This window comes from Alligator sinensis, unplaced genomic scaffold (genome assembly GCF_000455745.1).
Source record: "Alligator sinensis unplaced genomic scaffold, ASM45574v1 scaffold546_1, whole genome shotgun sequence".
NCBI lineage: Eukaryota > Metazoa > Chordata > Crocodylia > Alligatoridae > Alligator > Alligator sinensis.
In genome coordinates this window covers 1,156,156-1,167,050 of record NW_005842061.1, presented here as the reverse complement: position 1 = coordinate 1,167,050, position 10,895 = coordinate 1,156,156, and the positions used below count along the sequence as shown (strand labels likewise).

General features: G+C 43.3%; 1 protein-coding gene across 1 annotated transcript in view; it reads left to right on the top strand.

The window, feature by feature from the left end:
- LOC102377023 (prosaposin-like) overlaps window positions 1-9,432 on the top strand; it is a 22,997-nt gene extending 13,565 nt beyond the window's left edge. Inside the window, exons 9-15 of the mRNA XM_025203557.1 lie at window positions 1,881-1,994; window positions 3,805-3,915; window positions 4,448-4,631; window positions 4,794-4,957; window positions 6,903-6,983; window positions 7,863-7,970; window positions 8,801-9,432. Coding sequence (XP_025059342.1) covers window positions 1,881-1,994; window positions 3,805-3,915; window positions 4,448-4,631; window positions 4,794-4,957; window positions 6,903-6,983; window positions 7,863-7,970; window positions 8,801-8,836 — 798 coding nt within the window. The 3' untranslated portion in view covers window positions 8,837-9,432. The remainder of the gene's footprint in view (window positions 1-1,880; window positions 1,995-3,804; window positions 3,916-4,447; window positions 4,632-4,793; window positions 4,958-6,902; window positions 6,984-7,862; window positions 7,971-8,800) is intronic.
- The last annotated feature ends 1,463 nt before the right edge of the window (window positions 9,433-10,895 follow it).

Sequence of the window (10,895 nt, the reverse complement as noted above, 5' to 3'; positions counted from 1 at the left end):
GGGGGGGGGAATAAAATAAATAAAAATCTCGGTGTCGGGTTGGGGACAACCAACCAGTCTTGTTTCGTGATAGGGCTGAAGATAATTCACTAGCCAAGTGGATAGATGCTATTAAAACCTCTAGTTGTATTTTGGGCTACACTAAATGCTGATCTCATTGTGTAGACATAATCTATCCCGCATGGAACAGTTATTGCATGTCTGGCACCAGCTCTTATATTTAGTAGTGCTTTCATTTCAAAGGACTCCTACCTTCTGCTTAGAGATATCAAGTTAGACTTGATATAGTAGATCTCCATCTCAGCCTACCTCTTATAGGGGGGAAATGTTTTAGTTGTCTCCATACCATGTGTATTTTATGGCCATCAAGGTGCACACCTACTCATTGGAGTAGGTGTTTTAGTAATAGGACCTGGGTTCTACTAAATTCTGGACAGCTGTGCCTGTTCCTTGCCTAATCCCACACAGAACAAGGCGGACTGCAGTAAATCTATTTTGGGGCAAGGGAAGGATGCGAGTTTCTTGGTTCAGAGAGTAAATTTAAGTTTTATTCACATGATGAAATAGATTGAAGTTCTTAAGGCCACCTCCATCCTTCATATTCCCCCTCTCTCCTGATCATCCTCCAGATATTTTTCTGGATTCCAGGTATGAGCATTCTACACGAAGCATGAAGTCTGTGTAAATTGCTGGATGGGGAAGAATTCAGTCCTCTCCTCCAATAAGCACATCAGTTATGGTAGGGAGCTAGAGTATACTGCCTACAGTGAGTAGACGACTACAAGAACAAATATTTTGTACTTGCTGCCTTGTCATGATTGTCTTTTGTCTTTGAGCACAAAAACCTAAACTATATTCAGCTCTTTGGTTACTGATATGAAATCAAATTCTTAAGCAGACATTTGAAGTTTAATCTGTTTCAGTTGTACATGAACTGTCAGCACAAAGTAACAAATGGAAAAAGTTTGTTGCCTCCACTTTTTGCAGTAGCTCAAATTGGTTAGAATCAAATTAATTTTTAAGCTATCAATGGTCCTCTTGGTTGGAAGACTCTGCTCTGTGCTGGGGCAGGATTTAGACATGGTGCTGTAATCTACTCGCTTCCTTTTGTGATTTGCTGGACTAGAAAACAATCGTAGCAGAATAACTTATAGTGAGGGGAGCCATATAAGAATCATGCAGAACCATGTTTGCCAAAGTTCAAATGTTTTTATTTTATTTGTGACTTGCCACTTCCTCATTTATGCTTATCTGCAGAATATAATATCGGAACTAAAAGCCTGTGAAATAGCTGACTGACTGGCTTCTGAGTAGTCTGTTTCTTATTTAAAAAAAAAAAAAATCATTTTATGTATGTATCAAATTTGGGTGACCGGAAACTTTTTTGTATAAGTATCTGATTCCTGGATTGGAAAGCAGTTTTGATCTTCCCAGCATTTATTTATATTTCATAGACTTTGAAGTCCAGATGACTTGTTCCTTATCCAAACTTTTTTGGAAGATTTAAAGGAGAAGTAGTTAATCTACTGTGGTCAGAAGGGGCAGCATAGGAAAAACCATGCATCTTTTTGAGGGGTAGTCCTTTGCAATGATTACATACATAAAGCCTAAACACTTTTTTTACTTGTACTAGCTTCTGATTTTTAAATAACCTCTTACCATATCTTGCATCTGATCAGAGGATTGTCCTGTCTATTAGTAATAACGACTGCTTTAGTTTGCTTCTACAACACTTGAATAGAAGACCAGTCTTGCACTCTTGGTTTTTATACAGCAGCCTTTTCAAGTCTTGTCTATACTCTCTGTTCCCTGTCTATGGAAAAGGGATAAATAGAACCTGCCAGGTCCTGTTTTTAACTGAACTATGCATCTCTTCCCAGCAACCAAAAGAGATCTGTGCAATGGTTGGATTATGTCTTTCTCTGAAGTCTCTCCCCCTCCAGACTCTGGTACCAGCTAAGGTGATTCACGAAGCCAAGATGGAAACTCTAGAGGTAAGATGGAGCGGCTTCATCAGTCTGGCTGTTTTCATAAGAGCAGCATCTGACTTGCATTATCATCATGGGACTGGATGAGGCAGTAAAGCCTTGCAGTTAATGCAGGCATCTAAGCTTCCACTTTGAGTGCACAGAATTATGCAGATCTTAAGTTGCTGAACTTTACTGTTTTATAGGGTTAGGTTATGAAGCTGGAGAATCGCAGAATAGTTCTTGTCCATTCCCTTTTACTGTACATGCACACAGAGCTGCAAGGTACCATTTGAATCTTCGGGTGTAAATTGTAGTACTGTATAAAAACATGGCTTGGACATCCGGCCATGGGCACTGCACTTTTAACAAGGATGTGGAAAAGTTTGAGAGTCCAGAGAAGAGCCACCTTTTTGATCAGAGACTTGTATGGCAAGCCATATGAGGAAAGGCTGAGGGACCTGGGACTATTCAGCCTAAAAAAGAGAAGTCTGAGAGGGGACCTGGTAGCAGCTTACCACTACACTAAAGGAGTACATCAAGGGCTTGGCAAACAACTGTTTACCAGAGCACCCTTGGGGAAAACCAGGAGGAATGGCCACAAACTCCTGTAAGACCATTTCAGGCTCAACATCAGGGAAAACTTCAGTCAGGGTGTCCAGTCTGTAGAATAAGCTCCTTCCAGAAGTGTTGCAATCACCTACCCTGGAAATCATCAACAGGAGACTAGATGGTCACCTTGCTGGGGTCACCTGACATCCCCCCCTCCCCCCCCAGTTCTCTTACCTGCTTGGTACAGGGGGCTGGACCCAGTGATCTCCCAAGGTCCCTTCCAGCCTTACAATCTATGAATCCCTTTAAGGTCCCCTATCTTACTTTCGAACAAGACTTCCTCAACCATTATCAGAGGCACTTATTTTCATTGAGACCTGAAATCCTTAGAATAGATGGTAAATTTATCTTAAAGGGAACAGCACTTGCATATAACACAATCCTCTCCATTCATATCTTGAAGCTGTCTGATAAGCTTTTTCTACTTCTGGGCTGAGAAATGAGTAACTCAAAGGAAAGATGTATGTAGCTTTTAGAGACAGTTAAAACTAAAAATAAGGACTGTAAATGGAATATCTGTGTAACGGCCTTTCCTGTGGCAGAGGAAAAATGGAAATTGTAGTTCAAATAAATTCTGTCCTGAAGATCCTTTGTAGTTCTTTTAGATTTGCAAAAAATTAATGCAGCTAATGATATTGTAGTAACTAAGCAACCATTTAGCTGGAGAGGTCTGAAAAGGCAGGGGATACAGTCACTTTCCCATATTCCAGTGTTAGAATGGCCATCTGATGGCCTTTTCAAAGGCATTTTTATAACTTTTTTTTTTTTTTTTTATAGAAGTCTTTACTAACAAACCAACCGACTTCTATCCATAGGTCCTGCATCATATGTTGCTCCCTCCTTCAGCATTACAACAGTGCTGGTCACCGTAGCAATGAAATGATGGCTTGTTTGTCAAGCTACTTCATGCTGCACATGAACAAATGTGGCAATGTATAGATGATGAATCTTTTCTAGATTGTACTAATGTGAGGCTTGGTTGCATGCAGATAACTGGGGTGAGGGAGTTGAAACAATCGCCAATTTTGGTTTTAAAAAAATAATCCAAAATTCACTTTTTTTTCCCATGATTAAAATGAAACGCCACTAATATATAGATAGTGATGTTATTTGAATCGTGGAAAATGTGGATTTTCAGTTACTTTTTTTTTTAACTGAAAAATGGGGATTTCTTCACAAAGAACCAGGACCTCTGCTGATAACTGTCTTTATAAATTTGCCATAGAGGCCTAATGTGCAGAAAAACCTGGTGCAGGAGAGTGCCTCCCCTGTGTGTGATATATGTGAGACTGTGGTGAAAGAGGTTACTAGCCTGCTGGAGAGCAACAGGACAGAGGTGCGTAACCAGTCAAGTGCTCTGAAATAGCACAGCTCCTTTCTTGGAGCAGGTATTGCTCTTGTGCATCAAGTGAAAGTTAGCATATAGTAGCTCAGGGGTTGTCAACCTGTGGTACACATACCCCCTGGGTACTTGGAAAGGGACTAAGGGGTATGCACAGGTGGGCAGGGGCAGAGTACTGCCACCCACCACCTCCCAGGAGCAGGGGCGGTGGGGAGCAGGGCAAGGAAAGCAGCTCCCCTCTGTGGATCACACAGGTGCTACCCAGCTGGCCAGACATGAGGAGTAGGGAGCTTGTACGTGGCATCTGCCACCACCATGCACCGCCCTGTGCCACAGCCATGTGCAAGGCCCCCCACTGCTCTGCCATAACTGTACCCAGAAGGGGTACACTCCTTTAAAAGGCTGAAAGCCCTTTTAGTAGCTGATGGTTCGTTCTCTCAGGCAAATGAACGATCTCTCTTCCCTTGGAGGGTCCTTAAACACAAATGAATGGTAATGGAATGTCACTTCCCATTTTGTATTGCAGGAAGAAATAGTACATGAACTGGAGAAGCTTTGCTCTGTGTTCCCTGAGGGCATCAAAGAACAGTGTAGGGACTTTGTGGAAGTCTATGGCAAGGCTGTCATTGATATGTTGTTGGAAGCAACTAGCCCTGAAACTGTGTGCATTCTGTTGAAGTGCTGTACAAGTGATAGGCCTTCTCAGGCAGGTAAGCACCGAGTAACCAGTACTATGTACAAAGCACTCTGGTTCATCTCCGATTTTAGATTCCCCTGTAAAGACGTAACTATAGTCTTTACCTAGAGCCAAAATATCTCTTTCTAACAGTTTATATTAAAGGTTTTCTATCTAATTGTCTCTTTCTGATCAGTGAAACCTGTTCCAGAGGAGTTGCAGGTTGGTAACTTCTGTGATGTCTGCAAGATGATTGTGGCTTATGCAGACAGAGAGTTGGAGAAAAATGCTACAACAGCTGAAATTGAGGCTGTATTGGAAAAAGTCTGTCATATCTTGCCAGAATCTGTCAGAGACCAGGTAAGTCCTTCCTGGGGGGTGTGGCAGTTTGTATACCAAGGTAGAGCATTATGGTACACTTTTTTAAAGTGGTGGCATCTGTGGTGGTGATAGCATCAGACAACCATCTCTATCGTGTATTTTATTTGGGGAATTGTAAAATGGCTCTTGAACTGGTGATCCTGCTTTTTTTGTGGTGGCTTAAAAAAAAGTGTGAACTTATACTTAAAGTGAGAACCAAGTCTCTGGCTGATCAAATAATACATACCCCATAATACGTGGCAACCTCCCTTGAAATCAGAAGTAAAGAGCAATGCACAAAGGCAAAAGCTGGCTAATCCACTGCTGTTAATTTGTCCTTGAAAGTGGTGCTATACATTGACTTACATGAAGGAATTTTCAATTGTTATGCAGCTGCTTAATTGGAAGGAAGGAATTTAAGCTTCCTTGAAACCTGAAGTGAAAGGGATATGGGGTTATTGCCTGTTGGCTGCAGACTAAAACTTTACTTTTTCTACAGACCTTGGTAACTGGATTAGCAAATGACATGTGGTAGTCCACAGTTACAAGACTGAGTAAATCTTGATTGAATTGCTTAAGGATACACTGTACTGAGCCTATGAGGTAGTAGATCCAGTACAGTGGTAGCAGTTTCTAAGTGCAGGCTGGTCACAGTGATAGCCCGCACACTGCACAGTAGTCTTAATGTATTCCTTGTGGCCAGTGTACAGTCAAAATATGGCAACGTTGTTGGTTTTCTTAATGGAGATCATAGATTTTAAGTCATTGAGACTGATGGTTGTCTTACTCCTAGAGTGGGTGGCAGGGTGTTGGTACAGTGGAGTTAGGTAAAGAATCATAGAAGTAGGATTGGAAGGGACCTTGTAGATCTTCAAGTCCAACCCCCTGCCTGGGCAGGAGAGAAACTGGACTCAAGTGACCCCAGCCATGTAGGCATCGAACCTCTTAAAGACCCCCAGGGTAGGAGCCAGCACCACTTCCCTTGGAAGTTGATTCCAGATCCTAGCTGCCCTAACTGTGAAGTAGTTCCTATGGATGTCTAATCTGAACCTACTCTCCAACTTGTGGCCGTTATTCCTTGTTATCCCAGGGGGCGCTGGGGGAAATGAGGTCTCCCCCAAACCCTTGTGGTCCCCCTAGTGAGTTTATAGACTGTCACAAGGTCCCCCCACTCAGCTTTCTCTTGTGAAGGCTGAACAAGTTCAGGTCCCGTAGCCTCTCATTGTAGGTTCTGCCCTGCTGTCCCTGGATCATGCGGGTGGCCCTCCTCTGGACCCTCTCAATGTTGTCCACATCCCTCGTGAAGTGGGGTGCCCAGAACTGGACACAGTACTCCAGCTGCGGCCTGACCAGTGTCACGTAAACGGGGAGGATCACTTCCTTGGCCCTAATTGAGATGCACCTGTGGATGCACGATAGGGTCCGGTTAGGCCTGCCAACTGTGACCTCAGGACAGGCAACTATTTCGAGGATGGATTTTGGTTTCTAGTTCTGATTGGCCTACTCGCTTCCAATTAAAGACTGAACAGAGTTCTCTCAGTGCTATTTTGCTTTGTCTATGCCTCTCTGCTTCTGCCTGTTACTTCATGCTTTCATTATGCTAAACCTTTGGCCTGTTTTGGGGAGATTTAAATTTTGGTCCCATCTAGATCATTACACTCTGTACTACAAGAGCTTAGTTCAGGTAGAACTAATAATCTAAATTAATACAACCTGGAAGCAGGGGTAGGATTTCTTGTACAGTGAATGCATCACTGAAAGGAAAATAGTTTTGCGAGTTTGAGCTGCCATTTTCTTGGTTCTTTTCTTTTTTCTCTTGCTCCATGCGTAGCCTCAAACTAGAAATATTAGTGTGAATAAAGCAGGATCAGTTGCAGATTTTCCTGCTCTAATCTGGATATCATGTCTGGCAGAGGAACCACTTCAACTTTGTATTTTGTTACAGTGTGTTCAGTTTGTGGAGCAGTATGAGCCAATGGTTGTGCAGCTCCTGGCAGAGATAATGGACCCCACTTTTGTGTGTACTGTGAGTACTGTAGCTAATAAAATAAGTTGTAACGTAGGCTTTTGGAAGCGGAGATGCTACCTGTCCGGACTCTTTATGCAGTAAAAGTTCCATTAAACGGCACCTTGCAAGCCAGCATGCTCTACCAACCAGCATGCCAGCTTGTAAGGTAAAGTGAAACCGGAAGTGCCCACCGTGGCACTTCTGGTTTTACCGAGCCCCTGTGGCCTTGGGGCATAACAGGCTGCATGGGGCCCATCTCCCTGATCCACAGGGCCCGTGGCAGGGCAGCAATGCCTCAGACACAGCGGGAGAAGCAGTGGCCCAAACGGGCAAGGATGACTGTTTGGGCTGCTCAGTTAATTGGCATATTTTGTTATCCGGCATTCCCCATTCCCAGGGGATGCCAGAGAACAGCTTTTACTGTAATACCTATTGTAATAAAATGAACAACACTGGCAGCTGAATGCTTGGGGTCCTTGCAAGACTCTGGCTGCTTGTTCATCTGGTTGTATAGGGAAGAGCAGTTTAGAGAACTTACCCTTTGTATGAGTTAGGCAGTCAGATCTATCATCTTCTGGATTTTAAATACAAGCATTTAGTGAAATGTTTCCTGCTTTTAGTGTGATCTTTATACTTGTTATAGAAATTGAAGTTATTGAATGAATGCCACAGGCTCAGTGTCACAAGTCACTTCACTCCTGTTTTATATCAGACTGTGATTGACTATTATAAGTGTGGAAGCTCCCAGCACTGTTTGGCTTCATGCTCCAACACCTATCAAAGAAACTCATGGCTGTTCATAGAAGGACTTGAAACGGGGAAAGGGGGCACGATCCATTGTTATAAATGGGAAGGCACAATTGCAACCTTCATTCTTTCCCCTTTCTCACTACACAGAAACTGGGTGTCTGTGGATCATCAAAACAGCACCTCTTGGGGGCAGATGCATGTGTCTGGGGCCCAGGCTACTGGTGTAAAAACATGGAGACTGCAACTCAGTGCAACGTAAGTAGCAAGAGATTCTGAGGCGGTGTTACAAAACTAACTGGTAGAACCTCGAAGAGAATGGCTTGTTACAACTGTACAAACATGTTCTTATTATTCTTACATGACCCTGTAATGCAGGCTTTTTTTTTTTTTAAATTAAACTTGGTTATGTAATGAAGTGGGTTAACAGTAAAGGACCCCTCTAACTTTGATTTAATTGCAAGCTCTTATTACAGCACATTATGTACCCAGCTCCCTGATCTCTGAGGCAGGGGTACATGTATCCCTGGGGGTACTTGAGAAGGCCCTAGGGGGTATGCATGGGCAGGGATGGAGCGCTGCTACGCAGGCACCACCTGCCCAGTCGGGGTGTGGGGGAAGTTCCCCCCTTCCCCCATTCTCCATGTCTGGTGGCCAGGGGTACACTGATCCAAAAAGGCTGAAAACCCCTGTTAGGGTACATAATAAGTCTTGTAATAAGTTGTCTGTTATCCAGGTGGGGGAGGGACTCCTTGTGGCTCCTTTTATTAGATGGCTTCCAGTTGGCTCCCAAAATAGGCTGGACACTTTCCATGTTTAAAAAAAAAAAAAAAATTGTTTCCTTTGGCAGGTGCAGTCTTTAATCCCTACTAAAGTGGGGATTGAAGGATAAGCAGTTTGAATTTAAGTCTCTAATATAAAGGAACTTGGCACCAATCATTCCTTGTGGAAAACCCCTTGTAAATGAATTCAAACTTTGCCCCAAGATCCTAATTGTTCTTGAGGGCTGTAGGCTGCTCACACCAGGTTCTATTAATACTGTATAAGTAGAGCCTCTCTCACTTCTGCTCTTTCTCTCTTCTTTCTAGGCTGTTGAGCACTGCAAACGCCATGTGTGGAACTAGAAGAAATCTTTCAAATTCTGAAATCATCTGCCATCATTCTTAAATTGTGGGGTAGAGCTGGTGGGAGAGTTGCATCTCAGAAATGTCCTTTCTCTCTTTTACCTCCTTAACCCTCAAGTTCCTTTTTATTGTCATTTTGTAGACGTGCTGCTATAGAAGGATCTGATCTTCATTGTTGATCTAATGGAAGCTATTTTTGATTTGTACAGTTCTAATTCATTGTGCCACAAAAGAATATGCAATACATGTGGATTTTGACCTATGGGGGGGTGCCCTTTAGGTGGTGGGAGAGGTGGCAGAGTGAACGAGTGAAACAAAGTCTAAATAGCTGTGTTTCTAACTAAAAATGTGGACAGCAACTAAATTACATTTAAATGTTTTTCTTTGTAGTTGGCATGTGGAGACTTTTGCCCTTGAATGATCTGTGTTTTTAACAGCTAATAAGACTATTAAATTCTAATTTGTAAAGAGCAGATTTCATAGATTTCATAGACATCAGGGCTGGAAGGGACCTCGGAAGATCATCGAGTCCAGCCCCCCGCCCAAAGGGCAGGAAGTCAGCTGGGGTCATAGGATCCCAGCAAGATAAGCATCCAGTTTCATCTTGAAGGTGTTCAATGAAGGCACTTGAACCACCTCCAGCGGCAGGCTGTTCCAGACCTTGGGGGCTCGGACAGTAAAGAAGTTCTTCCTTATGTCCAGCCTGAAACGGTCTTGAAGTAGTTTGTGACCATTCGACCTCGTCATCCCTTGGGGCGCTCTGGTGAACAAACGTTCCCCCAGATGCTGGTGGTCACCCCTGATAAACTTGTAGGTGGCCATCAGATCACCCCTGAGCCTGCGCTTTTTCAGGCTAAAGAGCCCCAGGGCTCTCAGCCTGTCATCGTAGGGTCTGCTTCCCTGACCTCTGATCATGCGCGTGGCTCTTCTCTGGACTCTCTCAAGCTTCTCCACATCCTTTTTGAATTGTGGAGCCCAAAACTGGACACAGTACTCCAGCTGCGGCCTCACTAAGGCCGAGTACAGGGGGAGAATGACACAATCTTTTCTTATGTAATCTCTGGAGGGGAACTCTAGGGTAAACGTGGAGTCCACAAATCCCTTGGGCTGGAGTTTTCAAAGCTTTATATATGTATAGGGGGAATTCGCATACCTAAGGAACTTCCAAAAAAAATTTGAGTGCCTAATTTTGACATAACTTGTGTGTGTATTGTGGTTTTGGGATAGTGTTCTAGGAACATAATCTAACGTTAACTGGAAATAGTGGAACAGTTCTGTTTTCTACAGTGAACCCTGAATTGGGCTCTAAGAAAGGGACATTGCAAAGTAAAGGTAATTGAGTAGATCACGATGGCCTTTATGCATTGAAAAATTGAGATATCCAAGAGTATGGTGAAACAGGGCAGTGAGCCCTGTTTCTCCTTGATTGCGACCAATGGTTTGTTGGCTGCCTATAGGAAATTGAAGATTGATTAGAAGGTTAGAGTGGGAGGGAAAGAATATTATAATGCAGGAAAACTAAAGCGGAGGTTTTGCATACTGATCTAAAACTCTGTCTTGAAGCAAACCTAAAAGCAAAGATGGGATGGGATTAAAGCTTTGGCTCCACACAGGTGACCCAGGGATGAAAAAAACACTCACCTTTTGCTTCTGTGAGCTAGGACCTCAGTGGTCTTAAAAGCTCCCCACCAGATGTGAATGAAAATGTATGTATAGCCACTTCTTGCAGTTTGGCTAAGAGAATCCTCTGAATGAGGTCTTGGCACCATTACCACAAGAGGTCAAGACTGCTTAGGAGGTGCCATGGCTTGCCTCTGTACCCTCTCCCCCTCAACTGAATTTCCCTCCAAGTTGCCAGTGCTGTCACCAGATCTCTTCTACCTAGTATCCCATGCATCCATTTAATGACTTTATGCAAAACTTTATAGGGTACCCATTAATGCATAGATTTACTCAGAGTTGAGGCATAGCACTGAAAAGATCATTTCATGACACATTTCTGGCAAGCCACCTTGTTCAATATTGGACTGTGCATCTCTTTGTCTCTGCTAGCCAGTGA